The 24,605-nt window shown below is 33.8% G+C and overlaps 1 protein-coding gene across 4 annotated transcripts; it reads right to left on the bottom strand.

Moving 5' to 3' along the window:
- Positions 1–93: 93 nt before the first annotated feature.
- LOC111006213 (16 kDa phloem protein 1-like) lies at positions 94–24,165 on the bottom strand. Of its 4 annotated transcripts, XM_088122357.1 has the most exons (18): positions 23,250–24,165; positions 22,537–22,681; positions 21,965–22,114; positions 21,824–21,888; positions 19,704–19,923; positions 17,303–18,219; positions 17,021–17,160; positions 16,776–16,909; positions 16,553–16,647; positions 16,363–16,460; positions 16,180–16,247; positions 15,574–15,723; positions 15,101–15,308; positions 12,938–13,400; positions 11,781–12,851; positions 11,639–11,703; positions 10,354–10,447; positions 2,590–5,636 (listed from the first exon to the last, which is right to left on the bottom strand). In XM_088122357.1, the coding sequence occupies exon 18, from the start codon at positions 4,995–4,997 to the stop codon at positions 3,999–4,001; it is 999 nt and encodes a 332-aa protein (XP_087978483.1). In that variant the 5' UTR covers positions 4,998–5,636; positions 10,354–10,447; positions 11,639–11,703; positions 11,781–12,851; positions 12,938–13,400; positions 15,101–15,308; positions 15,574–15,723; positions 16,180–16,247; positions 16,363–16,460; positions 16,553–16,647; positions 16,776–16,909; positions 17,021–17,160; positions 17,303–18,219; positions 19,704–19,923; positions 21,824–21,888; positions 21,965–22,114; positions 22,537–22,681; positions 23,250–24,165; the 3' UTR covers positions 2,590–3,998. The 4 variants fall into 4 exon arrangements, with proteins under 4 accessions (XP_087978484.1, XP_087978486.1, XP_087978485.1 ...); XM_088122358.1 differs by lacking the exons at positions 2,590–5,636; positions 19,704–19,923; positions 21,824–21,888; ... (1 more) ...; positions 22,537–22,681; positions 23,250–24,165 and adding exons at positions 94–248; positions 332–466; positions 559–697; positions 832–868; positions 957–1,712 and having other exon boundaries at positions 17,303–18,197; XM_088122360.1 differs by lacking the exons at positions 2,590–5,636; positions 19,704–19,923; positions 21,824–21,888; ... (1 more) ...; positions 22,537–22,681; positions 23,250–24,165 and adding exons at positions 94–248; positions 332–466; positions 559–697; positions 783–868; positions 957–1,712 and having other exon boundaries at positions 17,303–18,195.
- Positions 24,166–24,605: the final 440 nt, after the last annotated feature.

Below are 24,605 nucleotides of genomic sequence, written 5' to 3'. Positions count from 1 at the left end.
ATACATTTCATGTAGCAATCACTTAATCCACATCAAACAAATTTACAAGTATTAGATAATTAAAATTTTGAAATAGAAACAAAAAGTACCCACATAATGTCATTAGCTTCAGCTTTAAAGATTCTAAAAACAGAACTTTATGCTCCCTTCTCAAGTAGATGGATTTAGGCTTCCATTTTAGTTTCACCATACATCCCTAGGGTATGGGCCAGACGAAGCATATGCCAAAGAATTCTTGCCTTATTCATCTGCTATGACATACACAACGAAGACCAAATTAATTTAGCATGAAATTGATACTTATTAAAACGATCAAATAGCAGGGTTTTACCTTCTGGGTGAAGGTCGCTCCCACTTGAATTCTCCACAGTAGTTCAGATCAGCACCAACAACGCTATACTTTTGAGCCCGTAACTCCGATTTGCCATTTTGGACTCCCACAGCTAATAAATCTTCCACATATACCCTGCAATACAATACTCATTCATTTGGAACTTCTTTCTAATGCAATGTTGCCATCAATAACTCAATTTCATGGAAGAAGATCAAAGATCTTACGAGGCTTGGCCAATGAAATCATCAGAAGAGAAGGTGTCATGGACCATGATTCTGAGGATGAGCTTGAAACCGTCGCCTGTTCCGGGATACTCTGCTCGGAATGTAAATTTCTCATTCCACACTGGACATTCTCCTTCATCTGCACCAATTCAAATGACAGAAATGTCAAGCACGGAACAGGTTCTCGCACCAAAATCCTTCTTTAGAGTAATAAAATTGATTACCAGATGAATTTATCATCTATGAGTTGGAAAGAAAAAGAGAAACGCAAACCTCCGGCAACACGGCTCTTGCGTTTTTGGCACTTATACTGAATCGGAACGTAAGGGTCAATTGCAATGGCAGCTTTACAAGAGAAGAAGAATAACTCGTGACATCGAAAGCAAAAAGATACTTACTGAACCAGTATCCATTGGGATTGAGGAGTTCCGTGATTCAATTTTCATATTAGGCGCGAAAGGAAGGATTGATTATGAAAAAGATAGAGAAATAGGCGCACAAGGAAAAGGAAAGATTGATTATGAATGGGCGCAAAATGGAAAATGAGCGTAATCGTCATATTAATTCCTCGAGACATTCACGATCAGTTACAATATTAGGGTTTTCGGATGAATTGATCTTCGTGATTTGCAGTACCCAGCATTAATCCAAGTTTAAACGTTAGGGCTTCTGATGAATCGATCGAGCATCAAAACGGATGATCCGAACATCGAAATTTGGGTGAAATCGCAAGACATTTATAACATTTTACAAAATCGGAATGAGTAGGATTAGGGTTTCTGAAGTTGTTAATATTTGAAGAAATCGTGATGGGTAGAATTAGGGTTTCAAAGAATTTGCAGAAATTATGAAGAAATCGGGATTGGAAGGGTTAGGGTTTCGAAGACTTTGCATCTCGATCTTCATGGTTCCTTGCATCGGGGAGAAGACCGGGTCAACGAAAATAAAAGGAAGAGACATTCCAAATAATTCGGAACCCGCCAATCGCTAAACAAAGATAAAAGTGCGAAGCCCGCCAGTCCCTTATTTATAACTATTCCCTGATGTTCATTCTTCAGTGTCTACGATCGATGTGGGAGTGGGACGTCCAATGTCCACATTCTTTTCCCTGCCCTTTCTACTTCTTTCGATATTACAGTATTTCTTTTATTTCACTGCATATTGAAAATGAAATAAATCCATCAAATTTCTATACCATCATATCAAAACACCCAATATTTTGAGACATCGAGAATAAATATTTCGAATTTAGTGATATAAAAAACAATATAAATACACATTTCGGATTTAGTTATATTGAAACAGTCATATACTTCTTGAGAATTATTATATCGAAACAACAAATATTTTAAAACCATTTTCTTCTAATCTTATTATATCAAGACAATATTTGAATGATGCACTCAATATACCGAGATAATATTTCAAAATAACTGTTTTGTAAAAATAATAAAATATTTCAAAGCAACCATTTCACAAATGGACCAGATATATCTAGACAACAACTATATCAATGTAATCATTAAATCAACGATTCAAGAAAGTTATAAAATGAAAAACAGTCAATTTTGAGGCAATCACTATATTAAAAAAAACTAATATTTCAAGGCAAATATATAGCATCGATAAAACAAATTTAAAAGTAACCAATATTTCAAGATAATACTTGTGTCAAAGCAACAAATATTTTAAAGCCACCATTGTTACCTGCTAAAAGGTAAATGTTACATCAATAGAATCACATTTCAAGATAACCGATATTTCAAGCAATCATTCAATCAAAACAATCAATATACTAATGTGGGATATAACCAAAACCACCATATTATATCATGACAATTGTCATATCAATATAATTAATATTTCGAATCCACTGTTGATAAGAAACACTCATATATTCAAACGCTATTAAGGTACTTGAAGCTTAAAAGACGATTATAATATTGAATCAATCAATGTTTCTAGACAATCAAACCTTAGGACAAACCGCACAAACCATCTCTAAAATATAGTAGTTACAATATTTTGAAATATTTATCAATATTTTAAACTCGTTAATATTTCAATGCCTCGATTACGTCATGCATCAATGTTTCTACAAAAACAAAAGTCTGTCTTATACACGATTCAATAATACAAAAAATCTGGGACATTGCCGTTATATCCAATTTGGTATTGTTCCAACATGTTTTTTTTTAAGAACTTCATTGTTAGAGACAAGGAACCACCTTCCATATCACTATATTGGTATTGATATGTTCCACCTTGGGTATAACCATCTTAACTTTGTATTTGGTATCACCAAAAAGACCTCATACCAATGGAGATTTTGTCCATACCTTATATACCTATGATCTTCCCCTTTCCTAGTCAACACGAGACTTCAGTCCCACACTCAATAATCCTCCCCTCAAATAAAGTACCACCAAGCCCCCCCAAGAATAGTCATCTACACGTGTCTTATTTTCAAGCACATCACCTTTAACTAGGTGCAACTTCTCTTCATTGGAGCATGTATGATAGGTCAAAAATGGATCACACTATCGAGACTTACCACTTTGTAAGGCACCTGAGAATAACCTTTGTGAGAGCTCTAAGTCAGGGGCATAAATCTGATACCAATTGTTAGAGACAAGAGACCATCCTCCACATCTCAACTTCTATATGATATTGCCCACTCTGAACATACCTTCGTGACTTTGTTTTTGGTACCACCCAAAAAGCCTCCTACTAATGGAGATGTTGTCCCTAACTTATGTACTTGTGATCTTGCCCTTCCCAAGCCAATGTGGGACTTAGATCGCACACCCAACAATCGTTCCCTCGAAGAAAGTACCTTCGTGCCCCCGTAATAGTCATCCATCCGTGTCCTATTTTCGAACACATCATCTTTAACCAGGCACAACTCATCTTAATCAGAACAAGCCGTCTTTCCAATAACTCAACCACGGATCACACCATGTCTACATCTTCTGAGGATCACCACTTTGAAAGAAACCGGATGATTCTACCCACATGGCTAACTATCGAAGAAAGTACCTTCGTGCCCCCGATATTCGACCTCATTTTCTTGCTGCTCTTCTTCACTGTAGTCGGGTTGCTCCTCATCTTCCACAAAGGTAATGGCCTTTCTTTGAGGGCATTCGTTTGAGAGATGCCCCACCTGTCCACAACGAAAGCACTTGCCCAAAGTTGGACGGTTATAGGTGTCAGCTGCCTTTTTTCCTACAGTGGCATCCATGGTTTTATTTTCAAGAAGATTATCTTTGCCGACGTGTTTGCCTTTGGGTGAACTGCCAATTGTTGGGACAGATGACTTGTCTGATGGTGCAAAATTCTTTTTGGAAGGGCCACCTTGATCCCAAGTTGTTCGTCGAACATAGGTCTTCTTGTAACGATTGTTCACTTGTTCTTCAATTGTTGTAGCAGTGGATATAGCTTCATTTAAGTACCCAATAGGCTGTAATGCTATCTGTTCCTTTATATCCGAACGCAGCCCACCAATGTACCGGGCCACCAAATATTGTTGATGTTCTCCAAGATGTCTGTGCCCCTAATCGATGAAATTCCTCTGTGTAATCAGCAATCGTGCGCGTTCCTTGTCGACAATTTTGATACTGATTATATAAAATCTGTTCAAAATTGACAGGTAGGAATCGCTCACGCATAAGCTTTTTCATACGTTCCCATCGACGGATTGGTTGTTTCCCATACCTTTGTCGGTTAATTTCTAGTTGATCCCACCATGCCGAAGCACCACCCTTAAGTTTGAAAGCCACTAAATGTACCTTTTTATGCTCTGGCATGTTCATGTATGAAAAGAAATTTTCAACATTCCGCACCCAATCCAAGAACCCTTCTATGTCCATCTTTCCGCTGAAGGTAGGGATGTCAATTTTGAGTTTGTATTCACTTGTATCTTGCTGTCTATTTGGTCGAGCTTGATACCCGTGCCTATTACCTTCCATCTCGAGAAGGTCTTCCTCCTCATCGCTGGAATAATCCATAAAAAGATCCTGTCGCCTTTGAAACAGGGGGTTGTCATTGAAATCTTGAAGGTGCCGACGACGATCTTGGTGAAATCTTGGTCCCAGATTGAATTCTTGCCCCCTTTCTTGATGTCTTCTTGGAGGGGCTGTTGGTCTTTCTTGGATCCGGATTCCCTGATGGTTCTCCCTTCTAGTTTCTTGATCAAGTCTTGATGGATTTTGTTGAGGAACTTCCAATGGACTGTGATTTAAATTCAGATTTTCCAGTTGCTGATGTATAATACCCAAGATCTGTTTGATCTCATCCACATCATTATGTATACTCTTGATATCCCCTTCGACCAACTGCAAGCGTGTGGTCAATGCTCGTGGTGAGAGAGCGGCTGATTGCTCCGCTTCTTTGTTGGTCATGGAAGAAACGTCTCCTATGATAGGTTTCTTTCCCGCCATTTGAATGCCCAGAAAATTTTTTTTTCTTTCCGATGCTCTGATACCAATTTGGTGGAGAGTAATCTCAATGAAAGAAAGAATATCTCAAATCTGATTATTATGGGAAAAGTCTCTCTATTTATAGAGAGATCCTAACTAACAAACTAGCAACTAATAGTAACTTGTAGTTACTACACAGTAAAAGATGTTTTAAAAGAAATACAACTATAAAGCTAAACTTTTAAGATTTAATAAGCTATCCCAAAGGCCATATACGGCTACATCATCTTCTATGCCACGACTTTGAAGAAAACTATCCTGGATAGTAATAAGCCCTCAAAAATCAAAACTGCAAACAAAATTAGTCAATAATCTATTATTTGATACTGTCGAATCTCGTTCTTCTAATCATGTCATCTGCATAAGATGGAACCAAAATGTAAACTAATAAGAAGATGGAACTAAATATGTGGATACTTATGAGTTGCTTAAGAATTGAAAATATTCAAGATCTTTGCTAGTTGTAAAATGGCGATTAAGACCAATAGATAATTATCTCGACTTGGTAACATCTAACTTTATAAATTATTTGACAACTCAAATTTTATAGACTTCAAGTACATTATTTTTCTCCAATCATAAATATATAGAAATAAGCCCCTGTTTTAAAGATAACTAGTGTCAGCAAAATAAGTTGATGCATAAATCCAAATAGTCACAATCTCATTGCAAGTAAATGGCTCAAAAAAATACTGTTGAAGAGCTCTGATGAATGAAAAGAATCAAAGATAAGTAAAATACACATGTTTCTCGTAATATTCTTTGACAGTAGGCAGTTGTGTAGTTTAACAAACTTATCGAAGGAAACTTAAAAAGCATACTTAAATGTTTATTTGCTCAATATGAAAGGTTCTACGTTCTATACACCACGTGATGAGTTCTAACACCAACGTCAAAAGAGAGAAGATAATATATAGCTCAACGTTTCGCACCCAACAAGCAAGGGTGTAACCAAGCCCATAGCATCATGTGCGGTCGACAATAGTAACCATCTTGGGGCAAGGAACCACCCAGAAAGATGGAGGAGTGATATAAAAATAGAAAAAAATAAATAATCATTTAAAACATATAAAATTGTATTATTATGAATAATGGACCATAGAAAATCCAAATATAGGGAATAAAAACAATGAACCAATTGAAAATGTTAGGGGCAACTAGCAAGCAACCACCCTCTCATCCCTATATTGGTATGATATTGTTTAATTTGGGCATAATCTTAACAGTTTTGCTTTTGGCATCACCCAAAAAGTCTCATACTAATGAAGATGATGTCCCAAACTTATATGTCAATAAAATTTAAAGAAAAGTTTTTTTAGGGAAGAAAAAAAATAAATAATAATTAAAAACATACAAAAATATATTATTATGGATAATGGACTGTAGAAAACCCAAATATAGAGAATAAAAACAAGGAACCATTTGGAAACATATGGGCAAGGAACTACCCTCCACATCCCTACATTGGTATGATATTATCTAATTTGGACATTGGTATGATATTATCTAATTTGGACATAACCCTCGTAGCTTTGCTTTTGGTATCACCCAAAAAGCCTCATGCTAATGGAGATGTTGTCCCTAACTTATATGTCACTAAAACTTGAAAAGAAATTTTTTGTGGAAACAAAAATAAATAAATAATAATTTAAAACATATAAAAATATATCATTATGGATAATGAACGGTAGAAAACCCAAATATAAGGAATAAAAACAAGGAACCAATTGAAAGTGTTAGGGGCAAAGAACCACCCTTCACATCACTACATTGGTATGATATTGTCTAATTTTGACATAATCCTCGTAACTTTTCTTTTGGTATCACCCAAAAAGCCTCATACTAATGAAGATGTTGTCCCTAACTAAAATGTCAATAAAATTTAAAAAGAAATTTTTTGAGAAAGAGAAAAAAAATTAAATAATAAGTTAAAACATATAAAAATATATTATTATGGATAATGGACCGTTGAAAAATAAAAAATAGAGAATAGAAACAAGGAACCAATTGAAAGTATTAGGGGCAAGGAACCACCCTCCACATCTTTACATTCGTATGATATAGTCTAGTATAGGCATAACCCTCGTAGCTTTCCTTTTGGCATCACACAAAAAGCCTCATACTAATGGAGATGTTGTCCCTAACTTATATGTCATAAAATTTAAAAAGGAACTTTTTTGGGGAAGAGAAAAATAAATAAATAATAATTGAATCCATATAAAAATATGTCATTATGGTAATGAACAGTAGAAAAAACCAAATATAGAGAATAAAAACAAGGAACCAATTGAGAGTGTTACGGGCAAGGAACCACCCTCTACATCTCTACATTCGTATGATATAGTCTAATATGGGCATAACCCTCCTAGCTTTGCTTTTAGTATCACCCAAAAAGCCTCGTACTAATAGAGATGTTGTCCCTAACTTATATGTCAATAAAATTTAAAAAGAAATTTTTTTGGAAAAAGAGAAAAATAAATAAATAATAATTGAAACCACATAAAAATATATCATTATGGTAATGAACAATAGAAAAAACTAAATATAAAAAATAAAAACAAGGAACCAATTGACAGTGTTAGGGGCAAGGAACCACCCTCCACATCCCTACGTTTGTATGATATTGTCTAATTTTGCCATATCCCTCAGAACTTTGCTTTTGGTATCACTCAAAAAGCCTCATACTAATGAAGATGTTGTCCCTAACTTAAATGTCAATAAAATTTAAAAGAAATTTTTGAGAAAGAGAAAAAAAATTAAATAATAATTTAAAACATATAAAAATATATTATTATGGATAATGGACTGTTGAAAAATAAAAAATAGAGAATAGAAACAAGGAACCAATTGAAAGTGTTAGGGGCAAGGAACCACTCTCCACATCTCTACATTCGTATCATATAATCTAATATAGGCATAACCCTCATAGTTTTACTTTTGGCATCACCTAAAAAGCCTCGTACTAATGGAGATGTTGTCCCTAACTTATATGTTAATAAAATTAAAAAAGAAATTTTTTTGGGGAAGAGAAAAATAAATAAATAATAATTGAATCCATATAAAAATATGTCATTATGGTAATAAACAGTAGAAAAACCAAATATAGAGAATAAAAACAAGGAACCAATTTCTGAGTGTTAGGGGCAAGGAACCACCCTCGACATCTCTACATTCGTATGATATAGTCTAATATGGGCATAACCCTCATAGCTTTACTTTTGGCATCACCCAAAAAACCTCATACTAATGGAGATGTTGTCCTAACTTATATGTCAATAAAATTTAAAAAGAAATTTTTTGGAAAAAGAGAAAAATAAATAAATAATAATTGAAACCATATAAAAATATATCATTATGGTAATGAACAATAGAAAAAACTAAATATAAAAAATAAAAACAAGGAACCAATTGACAGTGTTAGGGGCAAGGAACCACCCTCCACATCCCTACGTTGGTATGATATTGTCTAATTTGAGAATAATCTTCATACCTTTACTTTTGGTATCACCCAAAAAGCCTCGTACTAATGGAGATGTTGTCCCTAACTTATATGTCAATTAAATTTAAAAAGAAGTTTTTTAGGGAAGAGAAAAAAATAAATAATAGTTTAAAAGATACAAAAATATATTATTATGGATAATTGACCATATAAAACCCAAATACAGGGAATAAAAACAAGGAACCATTTGAAAATGTTAGGGGCAAGGAACCACCCTCCACATCCCTACATTGGTATGATATTGTCTAATTTGGGCATAAGCCTCATAGCTTTGCTTTTGGTATCACCCAAAAAGCCTCATACTAATGGAGATGTTATCCCTAACTTATATGTGAATACAACTTAAAAAGAAATTTTTTGTGGAAGACAAAAATAAATAACTTAAAACATATAAAAATATCATTATATGGATAATGAACAGGAGAAAACCCAAATATAAGGAAAAAAAACAATGAATCTAATCAAAGTGTTAGGGATAAGGAATCACCCTCCACATCACTACATTGGTATGATATTGTCTAATTTGGGCATAACCCTCGTAGCTTTGCTTTTGGTATCACCAAAAAAGCTTCATACTAATGGAGATGTCGTCCCTAACTTATATGTAAATAAAATTTAAAGAGAAATTTTTTGTGAAAGAGAAAACCAAATAAATAATAAATTAAGACATATAAAAATATATCATTATGGATAAAGAACGGTAGAAAACCCAAATATAAGAAAAAAAACAAGGAACCAACTGAAAGTATTAGGGGCAAGGAACCGCTCTCCACATCTCTACATTGGTATGATATTGTCTAATTTGGGCATAACCCTCGTAGCTTTGCTTTTGGTATCACCCAAAAAATCTCATACTAATTGAGATGTTCTCCCTAACTTATATCTCAAAAGTTTAAAAATATATTTTTTGGGGAAAAGAAATTAAATAAATAATAATTTAAAACATATAAAAATACATCATTATGGATAATGAACTGTAGAAAATTCAAATATAAGGAGTAAAAACAAGAAACCAATTGAAAGTGTTAGAGACAAACAACCTCCATATCTCTACATTGGTATTGGTATGATATTGTCTAATTTGGACACAAGCATCATAGCTTTGCTTTTAATATGACCTAAAAAGCCTCCTACCAATAGATATGTTATCCCCAACTTATATGTGAATAAAATTTAAAAATAAATTTGTTGGGTAAGAAAAAGAAAAATAAATAATAATTCAAAACATATAAAAATATATCATTATGGATAATGGACCATAGAAAAATCTAAATATAAGGAATAAAAACAAGGAACCAATTGAAAGCGTTAGGGGCAAGGAACCACCCTCCACATCTCTACATTGGTATGATATTGTCTAATTTGGGCATAACCCTCATAGCTTTGCTTTAGGTATCACCCAAAAAGTCTCATACTAATTGAGATGTTGTCCCTAACTTATGTCAATAAAATTTAAAAAGAAATTGTTTCGAGAAGAGAAAAAATGAATAATAATCTTTAAAAAATCAAATAAAATAAAATTTAAAACATATAAAAATATATCATTATGTATAATGAACAATAGAAAAATCCAAATATAAGGAATAAAAACAAGGAACCGATTGAAAGTGTTAGGGGAAAGGAACACCCTCCAAATGTCTACATTGATATTGGTATGATATTGTCTAATTTGGGCATAACACTCATAGCTTTGCTTTTGGTATCACCCAAAAACCGAAAAAACTCATACTAATTGGAGATGTTGTCCCTAACTTATATCTCAATAAAGTTTAAATAAGAGTAAGAGCATGGGAGAACAGTTATAACATGAAGATAAACCTGAGGGGTACTCAAACATTGGAGTCAAGAAAAAAAGGCCTCGCAGCCATAATGATTCTTGCAGCAATCCCAACTACGGTCCCATAAAGTCAACCTGCAAAAACCACAAAAGAAGTAATTGTAAAACAATTGATGCAACAAAGAAATGTAAAATGTGCTCTATATTCATAGCAGTTCACGAATAAGTTCATCTTAATTCTTTTGAGAGACATATGAGAGGATTCTTTTGGGATGGGAAGGAGAAAAAGAATATTTCTCACTTGGTTAGGCGGAATAAGTTCATCTTAATTCATACCGTTGGATATGGTTGGTGGATAATAGAAGTTGGGTATTTGCTTTTCTTTATAGGTGAGATGCAGAAGAGGACACTAGAAGAGTTCATAGAAGGAAAAAGAAAGAAAAAGGGGGAAAAAGAGGAAAAATGAAAAAGAGGCAAATAATAAATAGAGATGAGGTTGTTTGTAATTCAGATCTTCAAGGGTGTTTCTTTTGGAGGTTTTAGATCATCATTTTGATGTCTTGGTTTGTTGAGTCACTATTGGTTTCTTGGTTTGTTGAGTCATGGTGGAGACTTATTTCTTGAGAGAGATGATAGAAGAAAAAATAAAGACAAGAAAAGAAAGGAAAAAAAGAGGAAAATTAAACAGCAGACAAGGAAAGAGTAGAAGAAAAAAAGTGTACGGAAAGAATAAGAGAGAGAGGAAAAAAAAAAGAAATGAAAAAGGAAAGAATGAGATCGTGTGCTGTAATTCAAATCTTCGAGGGTGTTTTTTGTGCGGATTAATCATGGATTTTGTATTTTCCAAGTCAAGGTTGTTTCCTTTTCAACTATTATGGGAAAATATTGAGTTGGGAAATATTTAAGAGTGAGATGAACTCTATACACCAAACAAAAAAAGGTTCCACTACGCCTCTCCACAGCCACAATTAAAAAAGGGATCAAAGGATCCTTGCCTGAGCTCTGTAGTGATCCAAATCGTTCTCTCATGTTTATCATTAATTATAACGGAGAAAATACCATTAACCATAAGTTTCCAGTTTCCCCAAGCCCCAAGGCATTGATGCCACCAAACAAATACATATAGAAAATTTAACCTAATGTACTCATGAGTTTAAAGGATTAAACAGAACTAGAGGTTTCAATGTTAGCATATTTTGAAGGTAACGAGTAGGACTAATTTTAAAGATATGGACTAGTTGCCAATAGCTACATAGGACCAAGTAACACCATTAAATGGTAATGTAACTATTTTGAGTTCAAAGAACGAATAGTAGATAGACATACCTTGGGATAATACCTTCCCATATCTCGTTAGTAGAGCCAAAATCATAAACCAGAGCATGTCATCCCTGAATGTACAAAGATGTAATTGCAGCCGCTTTTATTTCAATAACATGAATTATTATACCATTAAATGCTAGTTTACCTCAACAGCGACATGGGTCATTTTGTTCTCACTTTCCTCCCAATAAGTGATTTCAGTGTTGCTTCTTCAGCAGGCTTAATGGTTCCAGAAGAAATTCAATTGACGACTTGACTCCTCCAACTAGGAACTGGAGTGTTTAACTCTGTTAAGCTGTAGATACCAAAATAATACTTGAGAAAAAAGAAAAAGAAATAAACAATAAAAAATAATGGAGAATAAAGGAAGTAGAGGCATCAAATGGGGAGCACTAATTGATTGTTGGTGGCGAAATGAGGGAGATGGCCCAATAAAGGATATGGAGGCATCAAATGGGTTATTCCTGCCTATTTCTTCTATGCCACGACTTGAAGAAATCTATCCAGGTAGTAATAAGCCCTCAAAAGTCAATAATAGTAACCATCTTGGATTAGATGGAGGAGAGATTGTAGGCGATTTTGTCCTGCTTAAAGTACATCCACCATGACTCCGCAAGCTACTATACTTTCTTATGTCTGCTAACATTATTCAAGGTAAATAAAGAGGGAATATGACAAACGATAGAGGGTGGACAATTCGTTCTGTTAGTTCTAGGTTTGAAAATGGACTGGAAGACATGTATGACTGCCTATTTAGGTTTACAAATAACTCATCCCTCCTAGATCCAAATAAAATGGTGCAAATATGAGTGAAATGAACTTCTCTCCTAGCAAAGGCATCTTCCACTAAGCCTCTATCCGTGCCTCTCAAAATACGTTGCCAAAGAATATCCTTGCAATAATTGTCACAATTCTAAATATGCAGCCAAGAGATAATGCAATTATTTTAAGTTCAAAGAATAAGTAGGGAGATATACCTTTGAGAAAATACTCATTCTCACATCTTATTTGCCAACAAATATGAATCATAACATGTTGTCCTGAAGTGTACAATAGGATGTACTTTCAACAACTTTCCTTACTGAAACATGAAACAGTATACCATTATAAGATGGTTTACCTCAACAGCATCGTTACCAGTTATAAAATCTAACTAGCATCTCTGATCCTTCCACTTGAAAGTGAAGTATTTAGTTGAAGATACCCCAAGTAATAACTGAGAAAGTGGAAAAGGAAATCAAATGAGTTAAAGAAAATGAAGAAACAGTGAAGTCAAACAGCATAACGACTTCGAGAACTTACAAATTTTTGCTTTCCTCTCATGTCTCCAAGGATAGAATCACTTTCGGCATCCCTTGAATCCAAAAACTCAAACAAAACAAAATTTAGATTGCATACTATTCTATACGCATATCAACTCACACCCTCCAAAATGTTTGATAATGGAACCAATATAATGAATATATATAACTTTCATAAAGGGACTAAGGTATGAGGTGCCTATTTGTGAAGTCTCCTCTTTTAAAGCAGAACAATGTCGTCAAAAAATGCACAATACGAAATTGTTAAAACTTTTAACGATTCCCACTGGATGGTTTTTAAAAATTTTAACATTGCGCTCAACGTATTATGAGAGGTAAGAAGAGTGTTCAAGAAAAAAAATAAATTTTCATTACTACAACTAACGAAGGAATATTTTCTAACCAGTTTTGAAAAGTCCAAAGTAGCCCAATCCCTAAGTCTGTACACTCAGCTCTGTCTTGGTCTATGACGAGAAGCAAAGCACAGTTATATGCAAAAGCGCAGCAAAAATTAGGTTACAAACATATTATGAACAATAAAAGGATGAAAAGTCAGAGTAAATAAAATAAAACTGTGCCTTTCAAAAAAGAAAATAATTGTTCTTTTTTTTTATAAGAAACGACACTTTCATTGAGAAAAATGAAAAGAGATACAAAAGAAACAAAACGAGCCTACAAAAAACAACCCCGAGAGGAGTCCCTTGCAGAAACGGAGTCCAATCCAAAAGTTAATAAAATTTTAAACATATAAAGATTATAGAAGGCTAAAATTAAATTAGAACTTACAAAATGAAAGTATTTATTTAAAAGTGGGCAAAAGAATGAGCAAAATAAAGTACAGACAATTAAAAATTAAAAGCATAAATTATGTTTAAAAAAACAAGGAAATTAGGTATTATAAACACAAAAGAGTTTTCAGATATCGCTGTAAAGAGAAAGATAGAAAAAAATAATAATTTAAAACATAAAAATATATTATTATGGATAATGAACAGTAGAAAAATCAAAATATAAGAAGTAAAAACAAAGGAACCAATTGAAAAGTGATAAGGGCAAGGAACCACCCTCCACATCTCTACACCAGTATGATCTTGTCTAATTTGGAGATAACCTTCGTAACTTTGCTCTTGGTGTCACCCAAGAAATCTCATACTAATGGAGATGTGGTGTCCCTAACTTATTTGCAAACAAAATTTAAAATATATTTTTTGGAGAAGAGAAAAAAAAATAATTTAAAACATAGAAAAATATATCATTATGTAAGTGTTAGGAGCAAGGAACCACCCTTCACATCTCTACATTGGTATGATATTATCTAATTTTGGCATAACCCTCATAGCATTTCTTTTGGTATCACCCAAAATGCCACATACTAATGGAGATGTTGTCCCTAACTTATACGTCAATAAAATTTAAAAAGAAATTTTTTGGGGTTAAAAAAAAAATAAATCAATTAAATCTCAAATATTTGAATTTTAGTTACAATAATGGCCTAATATAAGGTTCTACTTCTTACATTCTACACAGAGTTCTAACGTTAACGTCAAAAGAGAGAAGTTCACATAAATGTCAATGTAGGTTAAAGGGTTTCGAAAGACTTGAATTAATTGCTTTTGGGGTGCTATTTTTTCTATCAAAGCCTGATGTAGAATCTAACAGACATTTGAGGTTTCTTTGGGTCCTTGAGGGGTGTGAGATGATTAAGGAAATTCTTCTACATCCTCCTAATCCTTTTCAGGAAACAGTTCACTGTTATGGACGGTGAGTTTCTTTGAAATTATGTAGAGAATTTGTTGGAGAGGGAAACACGATATTTTTTAGGTTGAGGGATCTTGATGGGTGTTTGAGAGCATACTTTGACTGCTTCTCTCCCGGTACATACTTGTAGATTTTTCCTATGTATAATATCTGTCGCCCCGATGTTGGCTCTACCATTCTCATTGTAGCGTTCTTTTGTAGTCTAATTGTTTTTTATGTAACATTTCTTATCAAAATAAAGCCAGGAGGTATCCTACTTGTGAATTTTAAAAAGGTCAAAACCATGAATTTCTTCAAGTTAAAAGGCACGATAAAACATATCCATTATAAATTCGAACAAACTGAATGTGACAGTAAATAATTCCCTGAATAAAATTACTGTATCAGAACAGTTTTAAATACGTACCCCAATTAAGATCAGAGAAAGCTCGATCAAAAGATTGGTTGGGTTGTTTTTGAGATATGGCGATCAAGAAACTCACGAAAAGTGGCCTTCAGCTTCATTCAAGATGCCTCCACCGCCAGAAGTATAATTCACCCAATTTTCCAGAATTACATCCTTAGTTAACAATGGATCCAGAAAAACCAGCAGTCTGGGAGACCCATTTCGTCACCTGAATTAACAACACAACCATAAGTTTACGTTCAAATTTAATGAGATCGAAGGGGATTATTGAACATTATACAGCATTAAGCCGTTAACAAGTCCTTAAAGCTCTCTATGCCCCCCATTTGATAATCTAACTCTTTTTCCGAGTTCGAGGGTAAAACCTTCTTTCTCAAGAAGAAAATACATTTCATATAGCAATCACATAATCCAGATCCAAAAAAATGTACAAATATTAGAAACTTGAAAATTGAAATAGAAACAAAAAGTACCAAGTATGGCATCAGCTTCAGCTTTAAAGGTGGTAAAAAGCAGAAGTTATGCTCCCTTCTGATGAATTTATGCTTCCATGTTAGCTTCACCATACATCCTGCGGTGTGGGACAGAATAAGCATATGCCAAAGAATTGTTGCCTCGTTCATCTGCTATGACATACACAACAAAGACCAAATCAATTTAGCATGAAATTGAAACAACATCAAGAAAGTAGCAAGGGCAAACAATCGATTTGTATCATGCATGATATTCTCTCGGTCAGTTAATTTTCTTTTCCTTACCACTTTACGAAGATCCGCATTATGCTCTACTACTCCCTCATTGTCTCTTATTAACTAATATATACTTAGCATGTACATGGAATCAGAATTAAAGTACCATCAAAAGATGAAATTAAAGGGGGAAAACATAGAAATTCAACAACTTTCACATAATACGATACAACAAATATCACAGAGACAACTAGTGCATGCTAAGATGAGAAAAAATTGCAAAGTTTAGTAATATCAGGTTAGAGATCGTGACTGACGTTAATAATATGTCTTAACTCTCTAGAGTTCATTGCAATATAAAGTTCAAAGAAACAATAGTAGATAGAATACCTTTGAGAGAATACCCATTCCCATATTGCATTAGTAGAGCCAATATCATAAACCAGAGCATGTCATCCCTGGGCATACAAAGAAATAATTTTAGCAACTTTCCTTTCTATAACATGAACTATTATACCATTAAATGGTATTATGCCCCAACAAAGCCTTAGGTCAAGGTCATCTAGTTCTTACTTTCCTCCCAATAAGTGATTTTAGTGTTGCTCCTTTCCATAGAAATTTAATTGACAACTTGACTCCTCCCACTAGAAACTGGAGTGGATTGTTTAATTCTGTTAAGTTGAAGATACCCAGAGAATACTTGAGAAAAAGGAAAAAGAATTGAACAATAAGGAAATGGAGAAATAAAGCCAATCAAAATTACCTCATCTATAACTTCAATAGCAAAATGAGGACCATTACGAGGAGCAAAATGTACTTGATAGAAGAAATCCATCCATGATAAGAGAGCCCTCGTAACTGTAAACAACCCAAAAAAACCAATTAATAAACTATTATCTGATGTTATTGAACTTATACTTTTGATCATGTCAGATCAACATTACGTTATTAGTTTATTGAAATTTTGAAATAGAAAGAAAAACTACCCAAGTAATGGCATCAGCTTCAGCTTTAAAGGTTGTAAGAACAGAACTTCATGCTCCCTTCTCAAGTTGCTGAAATTAGGCTTCCTAAGGTAAGGGACAGAATCAGCATGTGCCAAAGAATCTTATTCATCTGTCTGCTATGACATACACAACAAAGACCAAATTAATTTAGCATGAATCTCAAACAGCGTGAAGAAAGTTGCAGGGGAAAAACAGTCGATTTGTATCATGCATAATATACTCACCGTTTGTCAACTTTCCTTTTTCTTATTTGTATCATGCTAAGAAAATGACTCGTAATATCGATAACCGAACCAATATCCATTTGATTTTCGTTACCGAACATGGTGGCAGATCGTGACGTCGTTGGTGAATAGCTTCAATCCTCTCAAAACGACAAATTACAATAAAATCAACAATAATAAATAGTCAAACTCCTCCCGAATTAGTTAGAAGGATTTTCTTTACATTAATTAAATTGAGAGGACACTTGTTAATAGTTTTCATGGAATAGATGATCAACAAACCTTAAAATCGTAAGCTGCAGAGATTTAATCGGTGACGACGCATCGAGATTTGTACACCTCGGCTGATGAAGTAACGATGCTGCTGTTGCGACTCAGAAATGTGGAGATCGAAAGATCCTCTGAAGTTTGTTTCGAGACAGAGAAAAATCGGATTGAGGAGTTCCGTGATTCAAGTTCCATATTTCGCGCGTAAAGAAAAGATTGATTATGGACAAGAGAGAGAAATAGGCGCGAAATTATATTAATTCCTCGAGACATTCACGATCAATTACCAGATTAGGGTTTTCGGATGAATTGATCTTCGTGATTTGCAGTACCCAACATTAATCCATTTAAGAGGATATCAGATTGAAGTTTAAACGTTAGGGTTTCTGATGAATCGATCGAGCGTCACAACGGATGATCCGGACATCGAAGTTTGGTTGAAACTGCGATAAATTAATAATAATATGAAATCGAAATTGGTAGGATTAGGATTCTCAGGTTCGGCCGAAATTTGGGTAAAATCGCAAGACATTTATAACATTTTACAAAATCGGAATGAGTAGGATTAGGGTTTCTTAAGTTATGAAGTTGTTAATATTTGAAGAAATCGGGATGGGTAGAATTAGGGTTTCAAAGAATTTGCAGAAATTATGAAGAAATCGGGATTGGAAGGGTTAGGGTTTCATGGTTCCTTGCATCTCGATCTCCATGGTTCCTTGCATCGGGGAGAAGACCGGGTCAACGAAAATGAAAAGAAGAGACATTCCAAATAATTCGGAACCCGCCAATCGCTAAACAAAGATGAAATTGCGAAAGCCCGCCAGTCCCTTATTTATAACCATTCCCTAATGTTCATTCTTCAGTGTCTGCAATCGATGTGGAAGTGGGACATCCAATTTCCACATTCTTTTCCCTACCTTTTTTTTATTTCACTGCATATTGAAAATGAAGTAAATTCATCAAATTTATATAGCATTAATATCAAAACACCCAATATTTTAAGACATCGAAGAGAATAAATATTCGAATTTAGTGACATCAAAAAGTACACACATTTCGAATTTAGTTATATTGAAACAGTTATGTAATTATTGAGAATTACTATATCGAAACAACAAATATTTCTGAGAATATTTTTTACTAATGCACTCGATATATTGAGATAATATTTCAAAATAAATGTCATGTAAAAATAATCAAATATATCAAAGCAACCATTTCACAAATGCAACAGATATCTAGGCAATAACTATATTGATGCAATCATTAAATCAACAATTCAATAATGTTATAAAATGAAAGACAATCAAATATTTTAAAGCAACCATTGTTACCTGCTAAAAAGTAAACGTTGCATCAACAAAAACAAAATCAACATTTCAAGATAACCAATATTTCAAGTAATGTGGGATATAATCAAGATCACTATATTATATCATAACAATTGTCATATCAATATAATTAATATTTCGAATCCATTGTTGAATCAAGAGCACCGATACATTCAAACACTATTAAGGTACTTGAAGCTTAAAGTCGATTATAATATTAAATCAATCAATGTTTTGCGGCAACCATACTTCAGGACAAATGACACGAACCACCTCTAAAATATGGTAGTTACAATATTTTGATACCAATATTTCAATGTCTCAATTACTGTCCTGCATCAATATTTCGAGAAAAAAACAAAGTAACTACTGCATCAAAGCAATTGATAAATAGGATAAAACAATAGGACTGACAAGTAGAAATAAATATTTTATAAATTAAAAAATTAAAAAAAAAATCCTTCTATGAAAGTAAAAATATTTCAAGGTACATATCTCTTCCCAATATTTGGTATCACAACATTCCAGTAGTTACAAAATGTTGGGAGATTCAAGGATGATTCGAAAAATTAGAGCCATTATGGAGAATAAATCATTATACATTTTTCTATTGGCTGGCAGGGATAGCTTATGAGGAGAGATCTAATGGATTACTGGTGGCGAAATGGGGGAGATGGAGGCATCAAATGGGTTATTTCCTGCCTAATTCTTCTATGCCATGACCTAGAAGAAATCTATCAATAATAAAGATAAATGAATAATCTTTTAGCTGTAAACAAAAATTAGTTAATAAACTATTATCTGATGACTGATGTCATTGAACTTCATACTTCTAATCATGTTATATGCATAAATCAATCCTATTAAGATGGAACCAACAACATAACCAATATGTGATCACTTAAGAGTTGCTTAAGAATTAAAAATATATGAGATCTTTGCTATTTGTAAGCTTAAAACTATAGTAACCGCGATTAAGATTAAATAATTATCTTGACTTGAATTACAATCTTTAGGAACTAGCAACTCTGAAAATCTGTAAGTGCATTATTCTTCTCCAATCATAAATAAATAGAAATAAGCACCTGTTTCAGAAATAATACCAGCAATATCACATTCCAATTGTAAGTAAATGGCTCAATAGAATACTGCTGAAGAGCGAGCTATGGCATGTGGTCGAATGTGAGAACAGTTATAACATGAAGATAAACCTGAGGGGTACTCAAACATTGGAGTCAAGAAAAAAAGGCCTCGCAGCCATAATGATTCTTGCAGCAATCCCAACTACGGTCCCATAAAGTCAACCTGCAAAAACAACAAAAGAAGTAATTGTAAAACAATTGATGCAACAAAGAAATGTAAAATGTGCTCTATATTCATAGCAGTTCACGAATCAATGTTTAGGAACTACATAACCTAAAATATTTAATTCAGCAACTGCAATACACCTGATGTGGGATATGCTAAAAAAAACACAAGTCAGTAACATTGGCTACTCCAATTTTGGGAACCGTAGTGGTTCGGAAAGCTAATAGAAAGATGGATAATTGGAGAAGTTTTTAATTGCCAAAGGGTAGGGTACTGGGGATTGACTTTGTGACCATTTTTATACTTATTTTATGTCCATCTTCCATTTGGCAAATTGGAAGGTTTTATATCTTTTCCTACTAAAAATGTGTGGTTAGGTGTTGGATATTGGTTTACTTACGAGGGAAGAGGAAAGGAAGAAGTCCATGGGCAGAACTTTGAAAATGGGAAGAGGATGAAATTTTGGGAACACACTTGGGTGGATGATATATTGTTTGATGTCAAATTACCAGGTTTAAATTAAGTGGTCGAGCCAAAAAAGTCAGTTCGTTGAGTGAAATTTGAAATTCAAGTACAAAATGTTGAAATACTGCTGGCTGCCAACAGAAGATCTTGGAGGACGATGAGGAAAGAGAGCTGCAGACTATTTTGATCCCACTGAAAAATCAGTTGATGTTGGAAGGGAATGAAAAGATTGTGTTTGGTTAAAGGATCCAGATGGAAGCTTCGTAGTAGGATCTCCATATCTATAACTGATTAGCAGAGGAAATGTCATGGAAAAGAACAATGGGTTATAAAATGCGGTTTGAAGGGAATGAGGGACATGTAAAGATAATTTGTAGGAGTTTGTTAGAGACTATTTGTAATAAATAAGTATAAGATCCAAAAAAACATAATTCCTTTCCATATGACGAAAAGCTTTTCACCTTAAATTATGCTTCCTTGTTATTTTTTATGAGCATTGAGCAGGCCATCCAGGAAAAAGAAAATGATTGAATCACCTAACGTTTTGTTAATTTCTGAAATGTATATTAGACTTCTTCCCCCGCTCACAGTCACTTAGCTTCTTCACAATCATGTGGCGGTGCATAGTAGTGTAACATGTCTTAATCCTACATCTGAAATAAGAGGTTAAAAAGAGGTAAATATCATGCGTGCAGGAGGCAGAAGGGCCCTGAGAATTCAAATTAAATTACAAATGGGCGGACTACATTGTATCAAAAATTGCTATCACACTTCGGAGAGAAACGACATCTGTAATTCAAATATTTGAGCGTACGGAAAGAATGAGAGAGGAAAAAAAAAGAAATGAAAAAGAAAAGAATGAGATCGTGTGTTGTAATTCAAATCTTCGAGGGTGTTTTTTGTGCGGACTAATCATTGATTTTGTATTTTCCAAGCCGAGGTTGTTTCCTTTTCAACTATTATGGGAAAATATTGAGTTGGGAAATATTTATGAGTGAGATGAACTCTATACACCCAACAAAGAAAGCTTTCACTACGCCTCTCCACAGCCACAATTAAAAATGGGAACAAAGGATCCTTGCCTAAGCTCGGTAGTGATCCAAAATCATTCTCTTATGTTTATCATTAATTATAATGGAGAAGATACCATTAAGTTGTTAACCATAAGTTTCCAGTTTCCATTCCTAAATTCCAAGCCCCAAGGCGTTGATGCCACCAAACATATACATAGATAAAATGTAACCTAACGTTCTCATGAGTTTAAAGGATTAAACAGTACTAGAGGTTTCAATGTTAGCGTATTTTGAAGGTAACGAGTAGTACTAATTTTAAAGATATGAACTAGTTGCCAATAGCTACATAGGACCAAGTAACACCATTATATGGTAATGTAATTTATTTAAGCTCAAAGAAAGAATAGTATATACCATACCTTGGGATAATACCTTCCCATATCTCGTTAGTAGAGCCAAAATCATAAACCAGAGCATGTCATCCCTGAATATACAAAGATGTAATTGAGCCCCTTTTATTTCGATAACATGAAGTATTATACCATTAAATGCTAGTTTACCTCAACAGCAACATGGGTCATTTGGTTCTAACTTTCCTCCCAATAAGTGATTTCAGTGTTGCTTCTTCAGCTGGCTTAATGGTTCCAAAAGAAATTTGATTGACGATCTGACTTCTCCAACTAGGAACTGGAGTGTTTAACTCTGTTAAGCTGTAGATACCCAAATAATACTTGAGAAAAAGGAAAAAGAAATAAACAATAAATAAATAATGGAGAATAAATAAAGCCAATGGAAATCAAAGTATCTATAACTTAAAGATTGGTGCATTTTCCTATTGGCTGCAAAATTAGGATGGTTATCATATCAGCAGCTTTATGTATTTTGATCGATAAGAAATCCATCAATGATAAAAGAGCCCTCGTATCTGTAAACCCTTCTGATCTTGTTTGATCAACATTAAGTCATTAACAAGTCCTTAAAGCTCTCTATGCTCCCCATTTGATAATCTTTTAACTCTTTTTCTGAGATCCAGGATCAAACTTCCTTTCTCCAGAAGAAAATACATTTCATGTAGCAAAAACAAATTTATAAATATTAAATAATTGAAATTTTGGAACAGAAAGAAAAATACCCATGTAATGGCATCAGCTTCAGCTTTAAAGATTGTAAAACAGAACCTTTTGCTCCGTTCCGAAGTTGATGAATTTAGGCTTCTATGTCCGTTTCAACATACATCCTGGAGTATGCCAAATAATTCTTGCCTTTTATTCATCTAGCTACGACATACAAAACGAAGACCAAATTAATTTAGCATGAAATTCAAACAACATGAGGAAGTAGAAGGGACAAACAATTGATTTGTATCATCCATTATATTTTCTCCGGTTGTTTTCTTTTTTTCTTATTTGTTCTTAAACACATTATGAACAACCGCATTATCCTTTGGTTTCTCCTTCCAGCCAACAACATTTATTAGTTGAAAAAGGCATCTTCTACTGATAATCAAAGTATTTTTCAATATTTGGAAGACGCTGGCATCTCCCTTGTTCCAATCAATGATTGAGAAGGGAATAGATCGATAAAGTTTAAGGAGTAAGGTACGCTGGAAGAGTAAGGAGTTTTTCTTGTTCCAAACAATCGATTTGTATCATACATAATATTCTATCCATCGGTTGATTTTTAGTTTTTCTTATTTTTTCTTACAACGTCACAAACAACGACTCCCTTCTCTTATATATCTAGATGGAATTAGGAATTAAAGTACCACCAAAGATCGTGACTGACATACTAAAACGTTAATGCAATGGCATCTTTGCAAGAGAATCAAAGCAGAAAAATACTTACTGAACCAATATCCATCTTGTTTTAGTCACCGCACATGGTGATGAGTCGCTTCAATCCTTTCAACGAAGCTTAAAATAGATGTAGAGAATTTTGTAAGTGAACATGGTGACGAGATTGTACACCTCGTCTGATGAAGCAACGGTGCTATTGTGGAGAACACTGTGCGAGGCGATCGTAAAATCCTCTGAAGTTTGTTTCGATTAAGAAGTTCCGTGATTCAGTTAACAAAATAGGCGCTGAAGGGAATATTAAATGAGAGAGAGATGAGCTCACGAATGAAATAGGCGCGAAAAAGTAAAAGACGAGCGATCTCCGTAATTTATGAACGATTACTAGGGTTTCTAATTAATCGATCTTTGTAATTAGCATTAATCCATTTAAGAGACAGAGGATATCAGATTAGCGGACAAGCTTTTACGTTAGGGTTTCTGATGATTCGATCCAGCATCAAATCTGATGATCCGATCATGGAAATTTAGGCGAACCTGCGAGAAATAAATACTAACATATAAAATCGAAATGAGTGTGATTAGGGTTCTAAGATTTGGCAGAAAAATTTAAGTGAAACCTCAAGAAATTGGTAATATTATACAAAATCGAAATTAGTAGGATTAGGGTTTGTAATGTTATGGAGAAATTTTGGTGAAAACGAAAGAAGTTGTTAATATTTTAAGAAATCGGAATGGTTAGAATTAGGGTTCCAAAGAATTTGCAGAAATTATGAAGAAATCGGGATTGGAAGGGTTAGGGGGTTTCGAAGACTTTGCATCTCGATCTTCATGGTTCCTTGCATCGGGGAGAAGACCGGGTCAACGAAAATAAAAGGAAGAGACATTCCAAATAATTCGGAACCCGCCAATCGCTAAACAAAGATAAAAGTGTGAAGCCCGCCAGTCCCTTATTTATAACTATTCCCTGATGTTCATTCTTCGGTGTCTACGATCGATGTGGGAGCGGGACATCCAATTTTAACATTTTTTCCCTATTTTTCTTTTTTTTTGATATTACAATATTTCTTTTATTCCACTGTATATTGAAAATTAAATAAATTCATGAAATTTCTATCGTGTTAATATCAAAATACCCAATATTGATAATAAATATTTCGAATTTTGTTATATTGAAACAGTCATATACTTATGGAGAATTTTTTTTATTCAAACAAATTCTATTTAAAAACTATTATCTTCCAATCTCATTATATGAAGACATTATTTTATCAAAATGCAATCAATATTTTGAGATAATATTTCAAAATAACTGCTACGTAAATATATTTCAAGATAACCAATATTTCAAAATTTAGCTTAGTGATAATCGACACGCCATTGTAAACTAGGACTTTTCCATCATTGA

The sequence above is a fragment of the Momordica charantia genome (assembly GCF_013281855.1).
Source record: "Momordica charantia cultivar OHB3-1 chromosome 4 unlocalized genomic scaffold, Mcharantia_2.0 BLBB01000004.1, whole genome shotgun sequence".
Taxonomy (NCBI): Eukaryota; Viridiplantae; Streptophyta; class Magnoliopsida; order Cucurbitales; family Cucurbitaceae; genus Momordica; species Momordica charantia.
Note: the sequence above shows the minus strand (reverse complement) of the source record. Positions and strands in the feature narration are given on the sequence as shown.